This window comes from Podarcis filfolensis, assembly GCF_964270895.1.
Source record: "Podarcis filfolensis genome assembly, chromosome: 1".
Taxonomy (NCBI): Eukaryota; Metazoa; Chordata; class Lepidosauria; order Squamata; family Lacertidae; genus Podarcis; species Podarcis filfolensis.
In genome coordinates this window covers 10,260,608-10,283,768 of record NC_139604.1, presented here as the reverse complement: position 1 = coordinate 10,283,768, position 23,161 = coordinate 10,260,608, and the positions used below count along the sequence as shown (strand labels likewise).

The 23,161-nt window shown below is 45.4% G+C and overlaps 1 protein-coding gene across 1 annotated transcript in view; it reads left to right on the top strand.

The window, feature by feature from the left end:
- The window catches only part of KIAA2012, a 93,944-nt gene that overhangs the window by 19,077 nt on the left and 51,706 nt on the right, over nt 1-23,161 (top strand). The window contains exons 5-11 of the mRNA XM_083626689.1: nt 579-775; nt 4,276-4,459; nt 4,783-4,913; nt 6,125-6,275; nt 10,057-10,311; nt 11,030-11,155; nt 19,110-19,198. Coding sequence (XP_083482815.1) covers nt 579-775; nt 4,276-4,459; nt 4,783-4,913; nt 6,125-6,275; nt 10,057-10,311; nt 11,030-11,155; nt 19,110-19,198 — 1,133 coding nt within the window. The remainder of the gene's footprint in view (nt 1-578; nt 776-4,275; nt 4,460-4,782; nt 4,914-6,124; nt 6,276-10,056; nt 10,312-11,029; nt 11,156-19,109; nt 19,199-23,161) is intronic.

Sequence of the window (23,161 nt, the reverse complement as noted above, 5' to 3'; positions counted from 1 at the left end):
TAGGTCCAGTCGTGGCCGACTCTGGGGTTGCAGCGCTCATCTCGCTTTACTGGCCGAGGGAGCCGGCGTACAGCTTCTGGGTCATGTGGTCAGCATGACAAAGCCGCTTCTGGCGAACCAGAGCAGCGCACGGAAACGCTGTTTACCTTCCTGCTGGAGTGGTACCTATTTATCTACTTTGACGTGCTTTTGAACTGCTAGGTTGGCAGGAGCAGGAACCGAGCAATGGGAGCTCACCCCATCGCGGGGATTCGAACCGCCGACCTTCTGATCGGCAAGTCCTAGGCTCTGTGGTTTAAACCACAGCGCCACCCGCGCCACCCCTGTTTTAATAGTACTGTCTTATTGCACATTTTAATCATGACAATTGACATTTTAATGTTTGATTTATTTGTTTCATTGTGTGTTTTAATTATGGTGTCTTTTTCTGTATTTTAACAATGTTGTGCAGGTTCTTTTATGTTTTGAAAACTGGTTAGAAGCCTTCTGGGCATTATACATTAAGATGAAAACAAAACAACAACAATACAACTGCTTTGTATTGTGCCATGATACTCACATGCTCACCTGTCTGACAGGACTTGCTTCCTCATCTCAGAAACAATATGAGGAAAATGCCAAGCTGGGGGAAAGCTATGAAGAAGGAAAACATGCCAGAATAAGAGCTCGTATTCCTTTAAGGATTTCAGTAAGAAAACTGAGTTTTCACCTTCCACGGCAGCGGGCAAAGGCGTCCACCTGGAGCCAGCACACAGCATATAGCAGGATTCCAGAGGTATTAATAACTAGACCAAAGTTTTCTTTTTCTTTTTTTTATTCAAAGTTATAACAAAACATATTATCCAAAAACATATCCTTATCCCCCCCCCATTTTTCCTCCCTCCCCCCTCCCCCCCACAGAACCCACCCCCACCCCACCCCCTGACTTCCCTCAGTTCCAGTCTTTGGTTTCTCCAGTAATGCTATTTTCTGCATGTTACAAAGTTGTATAGATCCTCAAACTGTTTAGCTGATTATTATCAGTAAAAGAATTGTGAATGTTTATTCAAAACCTGCCAAGGAGTCCAGTTCACTTTGTTGCGTCTTCAGATACTTTGTAAAGGATTCCCATTCATCCTTAAAGTCACAGTTATCCTTGTCCCGTAGCTTATATGTCAGTTTTGCCAGTTCTTTATAGTCCGTCAATTTTTCTTGCCATGATTCTTTAGTTGGGGTTTCTTCAGTCTTCCATCCTTGTGCAACCAAAACTCTCGCGGCCGTTGTCGCATACATGAAAATGTTTTTCAACTTTTTTGGCAGGTCTTTCCCTACGATCCCCAACAAAAATGCCTCGTGTTTTTAAACAAATGTTAAATGGAACATTTTCTTCAATTCATTGTATATCATTTCCCAAAAAATTTTAATTACCTTACAATCCCACCACATATGATAAAATGTTCCCTCCTTTTCCTTACACTTCCAACATATATTTGAACTAGTTTTGTACATTTTCCCTAACTGCACTGCTGTGTCGATAATGACCAAAGTTTTCGGCTAGGTGTGTGAGATGCTCATATGGGGAACCTGTGGCCCCATCAACCCCAGTCAGCATGACCAATGGCCAGGGCCTCCCTCCACCGCTAGGCCATAGGCACTGTTGTAGAGGGTGCATATGTTGAAATTCCTTCTTCTTCATGGCCTATAAACAGGGCTTTTTTCCATCAAGAACGCCCCGGAACTCAGTTCCGGCGCTTCTCAGGTGGCCGCCATTGCCATTGTAAGAGAACAAGGGGGGCATTCTGTCAGGATCTCCGCTCGGCCAAGCTGATAAAGCTCATTTTCTTCCCCCGAGTCTTCGGAATCGCCTCCCGACGTGTTTAATGACCTGAGCCTTTAATGAGGCCTCAGGCACATTCTTCAGCAGAGTTTCCAGCACAGGAAAGAGACGAGAGGTTTGGCTACATGCTATGCTTTATTTTTAAGCTACGCAGAGAGCAAAAAATACATCCTCTCTCTGTGAGAGCAGAGAGCAACTGAACAAAGGAACAAAGGAAACAGGAAACCACTAACGTCACATCCCGTCTCCTCTCCCGTGAGACTTCCAATAGTATGGAATCCCTGGAATGTAAACAGAGTCCTGTGACTCCAAGCAGCTGCTCAGTGGCAAAACAGAAACTAACATCCTCCCCCTTTCTGTGAACACCACTGGGCAGCGTGTGAGTACAATCTCTGTACAAACCCAATTTCTGTACTTAGGTACAGTGTTGATCCCTTGGAACAACCTTGGACGATAAATCAGCAGGAATTTCATTACCTGGCATGTAGGACACCGTTACGAGTCCTTTCTGAACACATTCTCTAGCATGTTGCAGCTTCAATTGCAAGTGCTTCGTGCGTTGCTTACACCCTTCAGAATTCAGCAAAGCCAAACATACTTTGTTGTCCTGATAAACCTAATAAAACAGAAACTAACACGCTCATGGTGAGTTCCAGCAAGATCCGGTCTCCACTTTCTCTGGTCAACTTACAGACTCCCCAGGCCCTTCAAGCAAATTATGGACAACTCTCTTCCACATGATGCAACTTTGTTCTCTCATGAGCCCTGACTTCACATAGGGATGGAAACACATATGTCATAGCTGTCAACGTTTCCCTTTTTTTAAGGGAAATTCTCTTATTCTGAATAGGATTCCTCACAAGAAAAGGGAAAAGTTGACAGCTATGCCCTATGTGTGTGTGCCTGCAACACACATGTAGGAAAGCCTTGTGAGTATTGTAGAGTGATGCCGTAACACTGTCCCCACTTAGGCAGCCTTCGTTTATCTTCCCTTGGCTTAACTAAGGGCTTATCCACCTTTTGCCCGCTCTTTCCAGGCAGAGGTCTGCAACGCTCCATGTCTGAACATTGTTGTTTTTCTGCCCCAGAGCTTCCCCTGTGAAAACCTGATCTTTGGTGCTCAACTGGAGCAAACATCGTTGTGGGTTTTCCACAAATTGCCGTCTGCTATGGTTCAGCTTCAGAGAGTGAGTTTTGGAAGGGGCAAGGTGAATATAAAATGGAAGAACAGTATAAAGAGGTGTGGGAGATAGCTATTAATGATAAATGAACATGTGCTATTGAGGTAAGACGGGGAATATGCAGGAGAAATGATTTGGGGGAGATATGGAAGGGATTTGTCGAATTTGTACTGTTCAAACAGAAAGGGGTCGAACCATTGCAAGAGGTGTTGAAATTTTGGAAGGTTGGGTAGTTACAATGGAATGGTCTCAGGGGTGGGGTGCACTTTTCTAAAAATATATTTTAAAAGAGAGGGTTTCGCGGGGAAAGCTCTGGTGCAAAACAAAGGGCGCTTGGGCACACAGCTTTAAATTGCGGGCTGTGCCTGGAAAGAGCAGGGCAAAAGTTAAGTGTTGAAAACTCTTAAGCCGAGAACCTTTATAAATCAATTCCAGTGTTCAGTTCTGTCCCTTTATTCTTTGAATTTTGCACCACCTGCCTCCCTCTGCTGGCATAAAACTGAAGTGTTGATGAGTAGAGCAGTTTTTTGTTTTTTTAAAAAAGAAAACCTCTGGTTTAATACCAGAGTCTATGAGCCCTGCATTAAAAATGTTTGATGTTTTATTATGGTTTTATATTTGTTGGAAGCCACACAGAGAGGCTAGGGCAACCCAGTCTGATGGGTGGGGTACAAATAATAAATATTATTATTATTATTATTATTATTATTATTATTATTATTATTATTATTAGCTGCTTAGTGGCCCAAGGTAAGTGGACTCCCACACCCACACAACGTAAATATATACTTAATTAAATTACTGTTTGCTGCTTGTTAATGGCGTCCAAAATCTGAAGCATGAAGTGGACCAGAGAGCCATTGCCAGACAGTGTTGTTGACAATGCTGAGCTAGTAGTTTGACTTCGTATAAGGCAGCTCTCTAGGTAAAGGTAAAGGGACCTTTGACCATTAGGTCCAGTCGTGGCCGACTCTGGGGTTGCGGCGCTCATCTCGCTTTATTGGCCGAGGGAGCCGGGCGAACCAGAGCAGCACATGGAAATGCTGTTTACCTTCCCGACGGAGTGGTACCTATTTATCTACTTGCACTTTGACGTGCTTTCGAACTGCTAGGTTGGCAGGAGCAGGGACCAAGCAACGGGAGCTCACCCCGTCGAGGGGATTCGAACCGCCGACCTTCCGATCGGCAAGTCCTAGGCTCTGTGGTTTAACCCACAGCGCCACCCTCTATGTTCCCATAAATGCTGCTTTTCAAGTGTACATTTGTGTCATCTCCTAGGACAAATGGGTGGAAGTTCACCGAGATGGGGAGGTCCAAGACCACAGTGAAGAAGTGGCAAACCAATCCAGAGATTATCACGCAACAGGAATAACCAGAATTGATACTTCTGAGCTTTGGTGTGAGAAATCCCACGTGACTTTCTATGGAGGTTTCTTCCCTAGAAAAAAGATCACGTACAGCGGTAAGAAAGTTAAGGCTGCTGTGAGCCATTCAAAATATTCTAAGGATTGCTAAGGACAGCAATTGTTTCTGCCTGTTAAAAGCAGAGGCAAATAATTTGTTGATTGGCAACAGTCTCAAAACCACAGGATTAAATGCAGGACAAAGGTAGAAAATTCCATCAGTATGTTTCCACCTGCTGAATTTCGCATCTTGGTCTGCATCTTGTTTCAGAAAAACGGTGATTAAGTCAATTTGCATTAGAATGTCAACGGAACCAAATTTCTCCCCTTCTCTGATCAGGATGATTGCATTTGATCTCTCATCTCCTCTTGGTTTCCACAGTTAACCGAAAGTATCTGAAGGGCAAACATGAGAGAGAGAAAGGAACCCCTGTGACTACGGACTTGTTCTCTCCTATTCAACCAGGAACAAGGCCAGAACAAAGTGAAGTCATGGAAGAACATAGGAAGAAGGTCCGTTTTTGTTTTACCCCCAAAAGTTTAGCAGGTCCAGGTCCGGTCCAGGCCTGGATTGAAGACCACTCTGAAATCCCATGTGATTTGCTTTGTGTCCCATGGTCGAAGAAAGATGGGATATTAATGTAATAAATAAAAATAATCTGGGAAGGACATAGCCTGCCCAGCAAGTCCTTTTTCATGGTCTTACATGATGCCCTGTGTTATGTACTGAGTTGAATAGGATCCAAAATGCAGCAGTCTGATTGGTCCTGGAACAATAGGATCCAAAATGCAGCAGTCTGATTGGTCCTAGAACAATAGGATTCAGAATGTAGCAGTCTGATTGGTCCTGGAACAATGCAGCAGTATGATTGGTCTGCAGGAGCCACCCAATCCAGCTCCAGATGGAAGTGAATCCACAACCTGATTGGCCTACAGGAGAATTCCGGAATTAGCCAATCACATGCAGCCCATTGTGTAAATAATGTATATAAAGCAGATACTTTGGGGGAGCTTTCATTCCTCCTCACCACTATGAGCTGAATAAAGAGCATGAAATCCACTCTCGATTCCGAGTATATTTCACCCTATCGCAGCAAGATTTAAGTGGCATTTTTTTGGTTTGACATTGTTGTGGTTACCCCCAAAAAAAGTTGTTTTGCAAAATGTCGAACGGTGATGCCATTCCTGGCAGCCTCCTGCTTCTGATGAACTGTCAGCTAATAATCCCAAAACAATACACATGAATAATAGTGAAATAGAGGGCAACACCCTTGGGTGCAGCACAGCGAAGTTAAGTATGGCTTAGGCTGCAATTCTATACTCATTTACCTATAGGTAAGTCATATTAATCTCTATGGGGCTCACTTTTGAGTAATCACACATAGGACAAGGTGGCATTTCCCCACTGAAATCAAAGGGGATTAAGCATGATTAACTACATGCTAGGCTCCTAGTGTTGTGTTTAAACTACAAGTACAAACATGGATTCTCCCGATTCTTCAGAATGCTTACAATTGAATGCATGCAGGAAAACGTAATAGTTCCAAAACCAGAAACTCTGCCCACCTGTGGAGCCCTTCCCTAATTGTTGGGTAACAATTTTCAGAAATGCCATTTGGGGTGATTGGATATGGGTGGCGTCAAAATGAGTGCTGTCAAAAACATCCCCCCCCCAAAAAAACCCCTAACATTAAAACATTTTGAAGTGTTTTGTTTTTCTCCAGGTGCCAGAGATTTGCAGGTTACCTCAGATATCCGAAGACTTGCCCAGAGCTTATAGGGAAAAACTTAAATCTGGAAAGCTTCCCAAAGAACCTGTGGCCTTCCCTTTGCTTGTTCAGCTGGAAAGGGAGCCCGAGGCAAAAAACCTGAGAGGTAAAACCACCCCCACCCTAGATAAATGGCAGATGCACATTCAGTAAAGGGGAACGTCCCCCATTCTGGGCAATACCAGTTATAGCATCGCTCACGTTATCGCCTCAGAAAAAACTGTTTCCGCTGTAAAAGGGATTTTATGGTCTTAGATATATGGTAATGTTCATAACCGCACATACATAGATCAGCACAGGAAGGCCAACCTGGAACCATTTTGATTCCTAAACTGAGCAAATGTTTTCTCTGCAAGGTCAAACTGGAAAAGCCTCCCCGTTGTCTTTTCCTTCACAAATCCTGTCTTAAGGGTATGTCTGTGTTTGAATAAGGTGTGAGCCTGTGACATGGCCCAGGAACTAAGTATTTATCATTACAAAAGACTGGCCAGACTACCCAGGAAATCCAATCAAGTAACCTGCCAGACAGGAGATAAACAAAAACAGGAGAAAAACAATATTAAAATTTCTACTTTGGACCGCCTTTTTTGTGATGTATGCATGATGTATCTGAGGGGTGGTCTTAGGTTACACCCCTTCTGTGATGTATGCATGATGTTTCTGGGGGTGGTCTTGATCTACAGGGTGGCAATTTCAAAAGTCTATATAAGGGCTTGCACACCATTTTTCTGGGTCCTCCTCCTTTCCTGCGTGTGAGGGGAGCACCCTGTTGCAACAGATCAATAAAGATCAAGCTTACTAGCTGCTTTGCTTCTCAATATTCTCTGGTTGGCCTCTGTTATTCTCTCCTACCAATAGGGAACCTATGTAAGGACTCTATATGGGCTCTTGGATACCCCATAAGGGAAAAGGGCAATTTTTTGTTTACAACACACCAGCACTTGTTCCCATCTACGTTCAAATTCTGTACCTGCATCAAAGGCAGTCTCTGTGCTAACTTCAAAAAGTCCTCCCCCTGCCAGAATCAAAGCGCACATAGTACTTTACTTGAGGTAAAACAACAGTAGGCCTCAACAGGATCATAGACTTGTAGAGTTGAAAGGGACCACGAGGGCAATCTACTAGTCCAATGCCCTGCAGTTCAGGAATCTTTTGCCCAACGTGGGGCTTGAACCCACGACAAGTAGAAGTCAAAACCCTTGCCTGTCTATTGCAAATCAGCCAAATCTCTACCAGAAGAAGCCGGTCTACCTTCTGCCCATCCCTGCTACAGAGTACATCTTGTAGGCCAAGTCATTGCCCTCCAGATAGTGTTGCGGGTGGCGCTGTAGTCTAAACCACTGAGCCTCTTGGGCTTGCTGATCGGAAGGTCGGCGGTTTGAATCCCTGCGATGGGGTGAGCTCCCGTTACTCAGTCCCAGCTCCTGCCAATCTAGCAGTTCGAAAGCACACCAGTGCAAGTAGAGAAATAGGTACCACTGCAGTGGGAAAGTAAATGATGTTTCCGTGCGCTCTGGCTTCTGTTACTGCGTTCCGTTGCGCCATAAGCGGTTTAGTCATGCTTGCCACATGACCCAGAAAGCTGTCTGCGATTATTGGAAATAAATATAAATAGTGTGCTAGATAAATATACATTTAAAGCTAGATGGAGTGGGTGGGAAGTCAATGGAACTCGAAGAAGACTGTGATAATGTGTAATAAATATCGATAACTCTTCGAGGTCCAGCACCGAGGGCCTTCTGGCGGTTCCCTCGCAAGAAGTGAGGTTACAGGGAAACAGGCAGAGGGCCTTCTCGGTAGTGGCGCCTGCCCTGTGAAACGCCCTCCCATCAGATGTCAAGGAAATAAGCAACTATTTTATTTTTAAAAGACAACTGAAGGTGGCCCTGTTTAGGGAAGTTTTTCATGTTTGATGCTGTATTGTTTTTAATATTCGGTTGGAAGCCGCCCAAAGTGGCTGGGGAAACCCAGTCAGATGGGTGGGGCATAAATTATTATTATTATTATTATTATTATTATTATTATTATTATTATTCGTTATCAACAATTTTGATTTTGTGTTATGTGTTGTTGTTTTTAAGTTCAATAAAGCAATAAAATAAAATCTGTATGTAGAAAAACACCAGTTCCCTCAGCCTGAAAGCAAGATGAACGCCACAAACCCATAGTTGCCTTTGACTGGACTTAACCGTCCAGAGGTCCTTTACCATTTTTTTAGTGTTGGATTAAAAGCTATAGTCCCCAATTATGGGCTATGCTTGCCTGGGGCAGATGGGAGTATGTGTTCAATATCCCTGTTTTGGGCCACCTTGCAGGCTAGCTTAGGTACTGTCCCAATAATACCAGAAAAAAACGGCAGCTAAGAGCAAAACCACAACAATGTGTACGACGCGAGTGGCGCTGTGGGTTAAACCGATCAGACTTGCCGATCAGAAGGTCGGCGGTTCGAATCCCCGCAACGGGGTGAGCTCCCGTTGTTCGATCCCAGCTCCTGCCAACCTAGCAGTTTGAAAGCACGTCAAAGTGCAAGTAGATAAATAGGTACCGCTCCGGCGGGAAGGTAAACGGCGTTTCCGTGCGCTGCTCTGGTTCGCCAGAAGCGGCTTAGTCATGCTGGCCACATGACCCGGAAGCTGTATGCCGGCTCCCTCGGCCAATAAAGCGAGATGAACAACCCCAGAGCCGGTCACGATTGGACCTAATGGTCAGGGGTCCCTTTACCTTTTTAAATTGTTTCTTTCCCTTATTTGCATTGTAATATAAAATTGCTTTGCTCTGGTGCCAGGTAGATAAGACAATGGGTAAATCCCCTTTGTTGGGGTGGGATGTCACTTTTAGCTTTAGCATTTTAAGTTTTGAGCCCAGGCTCACAGTGCATAAAAGCAACTGGGATGTTGCAATAATAGCGCATACTCTCCAACATTTCTTGGATGAAAATAGCAAAGTCTTATTCAATAACAATGACAACAACAATTTTATTATTTATACCCCATCCTTCTGACTGGGTTGCCCCAGCCATTCTGGGAAGCTCCCATCATATATAAAAACATAATAAAACATTAAACATTTAAATAAAACTTCCCTATACAGTGCTGCCTTCAGATGTCTTCTAAAGGTTGTATAGTTACTTATCTCGTTGACTAGGGGCTCGCATAACTCCATACCCTCCAACGTTTCTCCACTGAAAATAGGAATGTCCTGCAGAAAAGTGGGACATTCCAGGATCAAATCAGAAACCGAGATGGCTTCTGTAAATCCGGAATGGCCCCTGGAAAACAGGGACACTTTGACACAACAACCTGTTGTTGTTGTTGTTGTTTAGTCGTTTAGTTGTGTCCGACTCTTCGTGACCCCATGGACCAGAGCACGCCAGGCACTCCTGTCTTCCACTGCCTCCCGCAGTCTGGTCAAACTCATGCTGGTAGCTTCGAGAACACTGTCCAACCATCTCGTCCTCTGTCGTCCCCTTCTCTTTGTGCCCTCCATCTTTCCCAGCATCAGGGTCTTTTCCAGGGAGTCTTCTCTTCTCATGAGGGGGCCAAAGTATTGGAGCCTCAGCTTCAAGATCTGTCCTTCCAGTGAGCACTCAGGGCTGATTTCCTTCAGAATGGAGAGGTTTGTTCTTCTTGCAGTCCATGGGACTCTCAAGAGTCTCCTCCAGCACCATAATTCAAAAGCATCCATTCTTTGGCGATCAGCCTTCTTTATGGTCCAGCTCTCACTTCCATACATCACTACTGGGAAAACCATAGCTTTAACTATACAGACCTTTGTTGGCAAGGTGATGTCTCTGCTTTTTAAGATGCTGTAAAAACCTGTATGTTAGTTAATAAAGTCCATTTATTCTCTCTCTCTCTCTCTCTCTCTCTCTCTCTCTTACCTTTCAGGAACTAGTTGTAATGAACCCAGACCTGAGGTCGATGTCTGTGAAGAGCATCTGGCTCCTTTGCCGAATGATCTCATTTTAAAGCCAGAACATAAAAATCAGCAGCAGGAGAGTATGATGATCAATAGTGAGATCCCGGAGGCTTCCCAAGGTACTTTCCACCTACCTCCAATAAATAATGGAGAGTTTCTGCTCAACGGAAGGAAAATGAGAAAGAAAGAAGAGCATTCTGAAAAGAACAGCCAATATCAAAGAGGTCTGTGGTGGCGCCCAATGTATCCCACTTTGGGGGAGGGCTATATTTTTTGCATGCATAAGATCTCAGGTTCAAGCGATGGCATCTTCACTTCCAGCTGTGAAAGACTACCATCTCAAGCTGCTGAGAGTCCAGGCTGTAGACCAAGCATCGCCAAAGCGCTGTCCTCTGGGTAACCGGTGGACTACAGCTCCCACAATTCCTGGTCATTGGCCAGGCTTGCTGGGCTGATGGACGCTGTAGTTCAACAGCACTTGGAGGTCACCTGGTTTGCTTCCCCCAGTGTAGACGACACTAAGCCAGATGGACAAAAGACCACACAAAATGGCGGAAGGTTACATCAGTTTACAGTCTACATTTATAGCTACCATATGAAGCAAGTTTCTCCACAGTCACAAGAGCTAGAAACTTGCCTTTAAAGCAAACAAAACAAAACACCAAACCATGCAGAAATTCTTAAAATGCTGAGTTTCATTCCAGTTGGTGGCTTCTTGCCTGGTTCATCAAACCCACAGATGTGCAGAATGCCAATAGCTCTCAACATAAACTCTAAGGGAAAGTGAAGGAAACAGCACTGGAGGATAGGGAAATGTTTCTGGAGTTAAGTTGCCTTAATCTATGGTTGTGCTCTAGACATACAAAAGAAGGCAAATTTGTTTTCTAGCATTTAACTTTTAATAACGTGCTTGTTTTCCCCTCTCGCTTCTTTGTTCTCAAGAACATCAGAATGGCACCTCACTCCACCATCTCCCCCCTGATACAGAAATCCCATATCCATCACCCTTGGGATCCGTCCAAACTACTGACAATCCCAGGCACTCTGGATTCATTTCAGACGAAGAAGGTAAGGTGGATGCAAAAATCTACTGTGGTTAAGTCTCTTGTCCAAAAGGAACAAATTGCACATCTAACTCTGCACGTATAACCCAAATGTCACATAATATCCTGAACGACTTGTTTAGCCAGAACAGTTTTTCTTCTTCAGACAATACTGTTTTTATTATGCTCAGACACAGCAGTTAATATTTGTGTGTATTTATGTGTAGGTAGGTAGGTAGGTAGGTAGATGAGATAGATGATGATGATGATAGATATAGATAGATAGATGATAGATAGATGATAGATAGATAGATAGATAGATAGATAGATAGATAGATATAGATAGATGATAGATAGATAGATAGATAGATAGATAGATAGATGATAGATAGATAGATAGATGATAGATAGATAGATGATAGATATAGATAGATAGATAGATAGATAGATAGATAGATAGATAGATGATAGATAGATAGATGATAGATAGATAGATGATAGATAGATGGATAGATAGATGATAGATAGATAGATAGATGGATAGATAGAGTTGTTATTGGAACTTGCGCAATAGAAGCAGTGTATTTCTCTACTCTGTAGCAAGTATGTGTGTATTTATGTGTGTGTGTGTGTGTGTGTAAGTAGGTAGATGAGATAGATGATAGATAGATAGATAGATGATAGATAGATAGATAGATAGATAGATAGATGATAGATAGATAGATAGATAGATAGATAGATAGATAGATAGATAGATGATAGATTAGATGATAGATAGATGATAGATATAGATGATAGATATAGATGATAGATATAGATGATAGATAGATAGATAGATAGATAGATAGATAGATAGATAGAGTTGTTATTGGAACTTGCTCAATAGAAACAGTGTACCGTATTTCTCTACTCTGTAGCAAGTATCTAAAGGCGATGGTAGCTCATTTATAATCTGGTCGGGTACTTGTACTGTGTTTTAGCCAGCCAATATGAGTCACCCCGCTTCTGAAATGCATTTCAATGCAATCTTCAGAATTTGACTGGCATGTTGTTGGCTTATAAGTCAACTCCCTACTCTCCAGGTCTACTACAAACACACACTGGGCAGAGTATGCCTAGTCTTGCTGGCAGTGGCAGCCATTAACGCTAGTATAATACCTTTGCAATGAATTAGATCCTATGCATTATACCCAGCAGCAGCAGTAGTAGCAAAATAAGACAGCAAAACAGTCTAGAAATTGCATGTTAACAAGCACAGATGGCTCCACAGCAACCATGGGAATGTCACCTCTCCACTCATCGATCATGGGATTGCGTGCTGACATCACAGCCCCATCAGTCCTGTACAGAAGAAACCAACCAAAGACACCACAGGGCCGAGGCACAGCGGCAAGGCAAATGCCACACATCTGACACCAATGTTGCACACTCCCAAAGCACCCTCCGCATGAGGGTTGAAGTCCTCTTATAGCAGAGATAGCTGTGCCACCACCCTTTCAAAGGGCACAATTCAAGCTACACAGATGAGGAAGCGTGGGTGTTTTCTTCGCAGTCCCCAGCCAGTTCCATAGCATTCTTCCAAAATGGCAGACAGCATTCAAATTGCGTGACTGGGTCCAAAAGAAGACCCAGTCCCTGCTCCTATTGAAATCCCTGCTTCTGAACTAAAGATGCAGGAGCCCAGCTCTATTTTCCATCCTAAAATTGTATACAGAGTTTTGCCTTCCTGCTACCAGGATCTCTTTAGAGGAGTAACTCTGCAGCTTGGTCACAGTAAAAAAATTAAATTCTTTCTGCTTTTCCCCTTGTCTCCATTTTTCAACCAGAATAGACTTCCAGCCTCAGTATTCATGTCTTCTAACTTTTCATGCTCCAAAGCATTTGCCCTTGAACTCTTGGCAAACAATTAACATTTAATTAAGTCTCCACAGCATGGGGTTAGTTCTCCCAAATCCAGCAATAACATATTTACACAAAATCTTTCTTTCTCTGCTTCTTTCTCTTTAATCATGGTTATCTTTATCCGCACTCCTGGGGTTGCAAATATTCCCATTCAGATAAACAGGAACAAGCTAAACACTATAATCCTGTGAGTGATAAAAGGAGACAGCATCTGTATTTAAACGCTTTGGTTTTTTCCAGTTGTTTACCAACTTGGAAGAAAATAGCTGGACTTTGCAGAGGATTTGTATCCCACATGAGTCATAATGAGATTTCAGATACCCTATCGGGCCTTTTAGCAACCATGTGCATATATAATATTATATTATATAGAGAGAGCCTTGAGGCTGTTCTAGGGTTACCAGATGTCCCCGGTTCCTGGGGACAGTCGCTGGATTTGCAAATCTGTCCCTGGACAAATTCCGTCCCCGGAATGTCCCCGGATTTGCAAATCTGTCCCCGGACAAATTCTGTCCCCGGAATGTCCCCAGATTTGCAAATCTGTCCCCGGGAAACGTGGCAGCGGCAGCCTCAGCAGCCCGGAGCCAGCCTAGTAGTGCAGTTGGCTCTGGCTGGCTCCAGGAGTTGCTCGCTGCCCGCTGCCATGGCACCCGCCATTTTTCCTTGCCGGAACTTCCAGCAAGGAAAAATGGTGGGCGCCATGGCAGCGAGCAGCTCCTGAAGCCAGCCAGAGCCAACTGCACTACCAGGCTGACTCCGGGCTGCTGACTGCCGCTGCTTCTGCCACTGCTGAAGGGGAACCGGGGACGTCCGGCGGTACAGATCTCCTGCCCCCTTCCCCCTTTGTTTTGACTGATCGGGGTAGGCTTAGGAGTTGCGAGCGAGCGGCTGTTGACCAGTTTTTTAAAAACTCCACGCATTTATGTTTCACAAGGTGCGAAAGAAGGGCTTTGCATCTTGCCTGGCAGAGAAACTGTGCACCTTGCTCTCCTCCTGGGTAATGCCCTCCCACCTGCGATTCCCGAATCTCCTCTGATCTGTCAAAACAAAGGAGGAAGGGGGAAGGAGATCGGGGAAGACTCGGGAGTCGCGGGCAAGCGGCGCACCGTTGCCCAGTTTTTAAAAATCTGTGCATTTATGTTTCACAAGGTGCGAAAGAAGGGCTTTGCACCTTTATACAATATGCTTGGGCCCAGGGTCTTTTGCCTCACCATCCCCACTACTGACTTCCTGTTGCTACTCAGCTTCAAAAAGTGTCCCCAGATTCATTGAAAAAAAAATCTGGTAACCATAGGCTATTCCCCATTCTGTACTGGGGGAAGTCACAGCCGGTTGGAGGATGGATGGCGGCTAACAGATTGAGGCTGAATCCTGACAAGACAGAAGTACTGTTTTGGGGGGACAGGAGGCGGGTGGGTGTGGAGGACTCCCTGGTCCTGAATGGGGTAACTGTGCCCCTGAAGGACCAGGTGCGCAGTCTGGGAGTCATTTTGGACTCGCAGCTGTCCATGGAGGCACAGGTCAATTCTGTGTCCAGGGCAGCTGTTTACCAGCTCCATCTGGTACGCAGGCTGAGACCCTATCTGCCCACAGACTGCCTCACCAGAGTGGTGCATGCTCTGGTTATCTCCCGCTTGAACTACTGCAATTCACTCTACGTGGGGCTACCTTTGAAGGTGACCCAGAAACTACAACTACAACTAATCCGGAATGTGGCAGCTAGACTGGTGACTGGGAGCGGCCGCCGAGACCACATAACACCTTGACAGACCTACACTGGCTCCCAGTACGTTTCCGAGCACAATTCAAAGTGTTGGTGCTGACCTTTAAAGCCCTAAATGGCCTCGGTCCAGTATATCTGAAGGTGCGTCTCCACCCCGATCGTTCTGCCTGGACACTGAGGTCCAGCGCCGAGGTCCTTCTGGCGGTTCCCTCACTGCGAGAAGCCAAGTTACGGGGAACCAGGCAGAGGGCCTTCTTGGTAGTGGCGCCCTCCCTGTGGAACGCCCTCCCACCAGATGTCAAAGAGAACAACAACTACCAGACTTTTAGAAGACATCTGAAGGCAGCCCTGTTTAGGGAAGCTTTTAATGTTTGATGTATTACGGTATTTTAATATTTTGTTGGAAGCCGCCCAGAGTGGCCGGGGAAGCCTAGCCTGATAGGCGGGGTATAAATAATAAATTATTTATTTATTTATTTATTTATTTTTAAATCATTTTGAGATATGGAATGCTTTGCTGTGCAGCATCAAATGAGCATAGGATGGAGTCTAGCCTCCTGCTACTACAACCACCATAGGCAAAAGGTACCCCTTGCAATATTGCCTGCGCTGAAGACTGATGGCGAGTCAAGGTCTCTTGGCCTTCCTGTTATCAGGGATCCCTTTAATGGGAGATGCCGAGAACTGAAGTGTTGGACCTTCTGACCTATGTGCAAATATGTGTCACACCGCTAAGCCCTTAGGGCAACAAAAGTGCTTGCAATTTCGTTTTATCATTGTGTCAAGAAGGCCAGGAGCATTAACAGGACCTTGACTGATACAGATGTAGCTTAACTGGTTTGAGGGGAGGCCTACATATTATGGGCCCTGATTACTCTTTCTATAGGGTGTTAAAAAGACATTTGTCCTTAGGCCACACTGATTAGCGCATCTGAGGAAATTTTTCTTCCCCTTGCAGCACTTTGCGTGGCTCAGTTGCTTGGGTTATCTGGATTGTTTTGGGGTATTTAAAAATTATAATTAAGATTATTTTCTTATTTAATTGCGAAAGAGCTTCTGCATAGCTGTCAACTTACAGATTTGAAAATAAGGGACCAGCAGCCTCGAAAATAAGGGATCAGCAGCCAAAATAAGGGATTTTGGCTTAGATTATACAGAAATCCGCCACTCATGGAGCCATGCTGCTTTGGCTGCCACTGACTGTGTTTTGCAGGGGGTTGGACTAGATGATCCTAAGGGTCTACAACTCCCACCAAAGAAGAGTAGCAGACAACTGATGAACGACGTCCAGATGGCAAAGCTTACAGGCACAATTCGAAACCAGGAAGAGTACCTCTTTAATAAAGAATGGGGAAAGTTTATAATTTAGTTGAAAAGCTATTGTAAAGAGTTACATACATTGGCAGGGTTGACAGAAAACTTGTCGTAAAAATTTGAACTATGGATGGACAAATGATTTATAAAAACAGAGTTATGAAAGGGATGCAGAGAGGGAAATCACTACATTGAGATGCTGCACTGGTTGGCTAAGCAGCACGTCGGGGCTGACGTCGTCCTGGCGCGAGGAGTTCCATCGACCCTTCCCCGCCCGAGAGAGGGGGAGGGAGAGAGACTCTCGCCCACGCCGCCTGCGAGCCCGGCATGAGGCGGTTGCAGCACCGCCGCGGCCGCTGAAGCGCCGCCCTTCTGCGTCCCTCCCCATCCCCTCCTCTTCCTCCTCCCTCAGGCCGCCTCCTCAGCCGCCACCGCCGCTGCTGCCTCCGGCTTCCCCTGGCAGCGCGGCAGAAGTCTCGCAAGAGAGGGGCAGCCTGCCTGCCCGCTGCCACCCGTCTCCTCACGAGGCGCCCCTGAGGTGCGCTCTCTCTCGCAGTGGAGGACCCCAAGCTGGGCGAGCATGATACCCGGGAAATTTAAGGGACATCATCGATAAGGGACAGCAACGGGACACGGCGCTGGGATAAGGGAGTTTCCCGCCGAACAAGGGACGGTTGACAGCTATGGTTGAAGCCATTTCCGGAGTGAAGCTGATGTCGCATGCTGACAGCTTCTAGAAGCCACAGGTGAAAACTGAATACAGTGTGGGGACCAACGGTGAACAAACTACCTTAGAAGGAGCACGGCGTGTCCCCCGCCAGAGATACCTTTTTAAAAAAATCATTTTTATTGATTTTCCAATAAAAACAGCCAATTAACATATCCATATCATAATCCAATTAAAAACAATAAACTAAAATAAAAAACGACCAAATTACCATCCGAAATATTAATTATAATTTTTTTCAGGGCTCCCCATTGTCTGGACCTTTGAAGTACCGGTATATCTCCAATATCTTCGATCCTGCCTCTTCTTGTTGTTTTCATATTTTCCACATCCCGATCTTAATGCTTTAATGCTTTGACAGCTATGGCTCTGTTGGGAGGGGGCCAGACCCCCTCAAAGTTGAGGGGTTACAGGAGGCTGAGCGTGGAGCCAGCATGGCTTCAACGGCCGGCTCCTCCTGAATGCGAGAGAGGAGGAGCCACCAGCCCTTGAGGTCGTTCTGGGTTGGGCTCCATGCATGGTGTTCTCCCAATGATGCAATGTTGTGCTCGCATCACGCGCATGATGTCACACACACACGACATGCTCCGGGGCCCCTCCATCTTGGGTGCAAGTCGGTGCCTCTGTGAGGCATATCGCCTCCGACATTGCAGGTAGAGAACATAGCCTTTGTGACTGGTAGTCGTTGATAGATGAGCGAGGGATTACCGTATTTTTCGCTCCATAAGACGCACTTTTTTCCTCCTAAAAAGTAAGGGGAAATGTGTGTGCGTCTTATGGAGTGAATGGCGCTGCGCAGCTCTCCCTCTCTGCACCGCGCCTCTTCAGTGAAGTGGGAAAAGAAACAGAAGGGGCTCCGTTTCTCCTCCCGCTTCGCTGGACAGGCACTGCGCAGAGAGGGCCACCTTAACATCACTGGGTTGTTGTGAGGTTGTTGTGTGATAGCCCTTGTTTAGCCCCCTGAGCAACTTGACAAACAGACAGGAGAACATTATTCTTGTTTTCCCTCTTCAGTCAGTCTTGGATTCCATCACTGCCCAAACCATGTGCCTCTGTCTCTCCAAACGGCCAGATGATCCAATTTTTTTTCTGGGGCTTTATGTGAGAGAATGAAATCCAAGCACTAATGCCTGTTAAAATGCTTCTCCTGTTCACTTGCAAAATGAAGCTTTTGAAAGGAGGCTCTTCAGAAATAAAAGATTCAGAATATTTTTTTTCTTCTTTTCCTCCTCTAAAAACTAGGTGCGTCTTATGGTCAGGTGCGTTTTATAGAGCGAAAAATACAGTAACTCCTTTTCAAAATGAACTTCTTAAGCTCTGGACTAGATGGGCCCACGGTTTGACCCATCAGGGCTCTTCCTCGCAGTTCGCAAATAGAATGCTACGAATGAAAGGCCTTTCTCCATCCCTGTGAAACCACTTTGCAGGAATCGCTGCTAAAACAAACTTTCCTCATAGTTTACAACCATTCATTCTTTTCAAGTTTATACATTTCACCAATTTTACAATCATTATGACATTTCAATACTTGACTTCCTTCCCCCTCTTTCTGCAGTTCCTTAAATTTGTTTTTAATATCTTTAGCATATCCAAATTAACTTAATTTACTCATTTATTCATCTTCTATAAATATATACTCTTCTAAAACTGCAGGTTATTACAATGATCCTGCCAATGTTTTTATCTGTTTACAATTTATCTGTAAATACTCAATAAACCATTTCCATTCTTTTATTAAAAAAAGTTTGTTATCTTGATTTCTTATTCTTCCGGTAAGTTTCGCCATTTCTGCATATTCTATAAGTTTTTGTATCCATTCTTCCTTTGCCGGGACTTCTGCTTCTTTCCATTTAGGGGCAAGTAACATTCTTGCCGCTGTAGTAGCATACATGAATAAGTTTCTATACATTTTAGGTAGTTCTGTCCCTAAAAATCCCCCCCAAAAAAGCTTCTGGGTTTGTTTGTTTTCAAAAATGTTATCTTAAACATCCTTTTCATTTCATTTTATATCATTTCCCAGTAAGCTTTAACCTTACTACTAAAACAAATTTGTAAATCTGGTTCATTCACGAAGCCAGGGAAAAGTCGCTTTGTCCCTGAACTCTATGGTTGCCTGAGCTTAATTCATGAAAATTAACTTTGATCGAATATTTCTGCCTCACATGGGAGAAGCTTTGCTTGTGTGATGATTTAGGTGTTGCTGGTTTTCAGTATTTGGTAGAGTCATCGCAATTAAGCAGAGGGCACACCTTTCTTTAGTTTTTATGAATTCACCAAGCGTAATCACTGGGATACTTCTGGTTTTCATTGCAGGGGATGGCAAATTATTCCTTAAAACGAGGGCAGCTGTTTCCATAAGTTCACCGGAGACCCCGCCTGCGGCTGAAGAACTGCATGGGAAGGTTGGTTTCATACAAAGATTTGGCAGAGCTATGAATCGGCAAAGTATGATTTGCCATTGTGAATTACTTGTAATTTTATTCAAAGAAATATTCCTCATTTTTTTGACTAGGAAATAATGGCTACAATTCAAACTATAGTTTCACACACACACAAACATACAGCTCTCTATTGTCCATCCATACAAGCAAAGAGGTATATTCAGAGTTTGAGGACACATTCCAGCCAGACTAAATCACAAAAAGAGGGGGCATAGCAGGGTCAGTGAGAGGTGAAATTCAGAGCCCGGGAAGAGTTCTGAGGGCCAAGTAGGGGGGTAGCAAGGGCCACATTTCAGGTTCCCCACTTGATTTTGAAATGAGCAAAGTATCCTGTCTCTCCTGGGGCTACTTGGTCACCTGTATATTCCTTCCCGATACAATCATCGCAATAATGTGATATTATATTACATTACTGGTATTTTATACACACACACACACACACACATATATATATACATACATATGTTATAAGAAAAACTGCTCCCTTTCCCTTATGGGGTATTCCGGAGTCCTTAAGTGGGTTCCCTATCGGTAAGAGAAAATAACAGAGGCCAACCAGAGTATATTGAGAAGAAAAACAGCTAGTAAGCCTGATCTTTATTCAAGGAACTGTTGCAACAGGGTCCCCACTCACCACACGCAGGAGGGAGGAGAGAACCCAGAAAAATGGTGTGCAAGCCCTTATATAGACTCTTGAAATTGCCCACCCTGTAGCCCAAGACCACCACCTCAAAACATCATACATACATCACAGTAGGAGGCGGTCTACAGCAGAAATCCTGTCTGCCAGGATACCTGATAATGGTCACTGATTGATTTACCTGGGCAGCCTGGCCATTCTTTTGTGATGGTCAATACTTTAGTTCCTGAGTCCAGGTCACAGGCTCACCCTATTCATACACAAATATGCCCTTAAGACAGGAGTTACAAGCAAAAAGTCAATGCGAAGGCTTTCCCCATTTTCCTCCCTTACTGCAGAGGAATATTTGAGGTCATTGGGAGAGTCAAAACGGCTTCAGGATTGTTCTCCCATACTATTTCAGACACATGGTTCATATATTTAGATATGTGTGCGTTTATGAATATTTATTCCATATTTGAGACCTTAAAATTCTTATACAAGGGTATAAGAATATACGGCCTAGGACCCTTGTACCTACGGGACCGCCTCTCCTGGCATGTCCCACAGAGGAACTTACGGTCTTCAAACAAAAACATCCTGAAGGTCCCAGGCCACAGAGAGGTTAGGCTGGCCTCAACTAGAGCCAGGGCTTTTTCGGCTGTGGCCCCAATCTGGTGGAACACTCTGCCAGAAGAGACCAGGGCCCTGCGGGACTTGACATCTTTCCGCAGGGCCTGCGAGACAGAGGTGTTCCACCAGGCCTTTGGTCAGGGCACAGCCTGACTCCCTCCTTTGGCAATCTTCAGAGAACTTTAGCCTAATGGTTGCCATCAATTTGAGTTGAATTAATTTTAATGAAATGATTTTAGAATGTTGTATTATTTTATTGTTGTTAGCCACCCTGAGCCCGGCTTCGGCTGGGGAGGGCAGGATATAAATAAAATTTTATGTTTATGTGTATGTGTATGTGTATGTGTATGTTTATGTTTATGTTTATGTTTATGTTTTTATTATAACACATGCGATAGAAAGAATGTGTGCTGAACTGGTCACACGTCTGCATTTGTTCTTCGAATGCAATTGGGACGCTTTTCTGGAGCTGGGGGTTAGAAGGAGCCTATCTGGCGTCTGAATTTAGCTCCCCACCGCCACAAGCAGGCTTGTAATCTGCCACGGGAGAAACAAATCTATACTTTTCTTATCTACAGATGTTAAAGCGCTTGCTTGTATACTTTTGACATGTCTCTGTTGCTGTGCTTGAGGTTCCCTCTGAGCAATGCTTTTTCATCTCGGCATGAGGGAGGCCACTTTTGCGAACTCCCGCTGCCAGAGATACACAGAAACATTCCCGCAACGCACCGCACTCTGCACTGGTGCAGGCATCTTACTATCGTATCCCTTTGTGATAGCCTGGGAATCTGATTCAGAGGCTGAACCGGAGGGATCCCAGCCTGCACAGGAGTCCTCGCCTCCAGGGCCGGCTGAGCTGGGGCAGGGCCTTGGATCTGAAGCGCCTGCACCTGTGCTGGATCCTCAGGAGCAGGCACCAGGTGAATCCACTCTGGCTCCGGAGGTGATTGAGGACCCATTGCCTGCAGGTGCGCCTCTCCCAGCCCTGTCAGGGGAAGGTGAGTCTCCCCCTGGGTCCAGTAACCCTCCAGCCTCTCCTGAGCTGCAGAGGCTCAGGGCAGAGAGGCGGAGGGAACTGGTTTCTCCCGGGAGGAGTGCTCGCCTTAAGGCCCGGAGAGGCGGGTCTCCTGGGGGCCGGGACCGCCCCTGGCCTCAGAGAAGATAAAGGCCAGTCAGCCCGGTCCCAGGTTGCGGGAGCACCCAGACCTGTTCTTCCAGAGTTCCCGTCCTTGCCCGGCTCCTCGCTTTGGACCCCGCTTCACCCTTGGAGGACAGTCTACAGTCCCTCGACCCAGGTCCCTGACCACGCCTCACGGTAACCTCCCCCCGGGACCAGCACACCCTTTGTGGTGGCATCGTGCATTGCCTTTTCTGACTGTTTATTATGTAATTTGCTGGGGAGAGGATACTGTTGTGGTCTAAACCAGGGGTCCCCAAACGAAGGCCCGCGGGCTGGATAAGTTTATCCAGCCTGCGGCGACCCCTGCCGCCCGCTGCCGCCGCCCGCTCTTACCGCGTTGTGCTGCACGGCTGCCCACTTCTGGGTCGGAGGAGCACCGGAAATAGCTTGTGCGCATGCGCAAGCATTGTGCGCATGTGCAAGGTTTATTTCCGATGCACATCCAGGTTGGTGGAGGCTCGTGCACATGCGCACATGCTATTTCCAGTGCTCCTCCAACCCAGAAGTGCGCCGGAAATAGCGTGTGCACACGCATATAGGCACGCGCTCCCCCGCCCTCTGGCCCACCACGCATTCAGCACTGGAGACACCAGCCCGAGGCGTGGTAAGTTTGCTGACCCCTGGTCTAAACCACTGAGCCTCCTGGGCTTGCTGATCAGAAGGTCGGCGGTTTGAATCACTGTGATAGGGTGAACTCCCATTGCTCTGTCCCAGCTCCTGCCAACCTAGCAGTTCGAAAGCACACCAGTGCAAGTAGATAAATAGGTACCGCTGCGGCAGGAAGGTAAATGGCGTTTCTGTGCACTCTGGTTTCCGTCACGGTGTTCCATTGTGCCAGAAGCGGTTTAGTCCTGCTGGCCACATGACCCGGAAAGCTGTCTGTGGACAAACGCCATCTCCCTCGGCCTGAAAGTGAGATGAGTGCTGAACCCCATAGTCTCCTTTGACTGGACTTAACTGTCCAGGGGTCCTTTACCTTTACTTTTACATAATTTGCCGGGGAGAGGATACGGCAACCCAGTGTCGGATTTACATATAAGCTAAACAAGCTATAGCTTAGGGCCCCACTCTCTTGGGGGCCCCAAAAAAATTTAAAGGGGAAAAGCAACTGGATGTACATTTCCAAAATATAAGATAAAAAAAAATTACTGTGATAAGATACATATTTTGTTATGTGCAAATGGCTTTAGATACCTATTAGGCCCATAAATTACCAAATAGCATAGATTCGACACAAAAAACAGGGACAATTTGTTGTTGACAAAGGACAGCTGGACATATAAAGGGCCCCATTAACTTCAGTGGCTTAGGGCTTCATCAAACCTAAATCCGGCCCCGCCTATCATGGTGATGTTTTAGAACAGTGGGGCTGATCTAGAAGCAAACAGTGTGCTTCCCTCGAAGATCTCCGAACCCAGGCAGGTACAGATAGCTTGGACCTAAGCCATATAGTTTTCTTAGCAGGGATATTGGAGTGGCTTGCCAGTTCCTC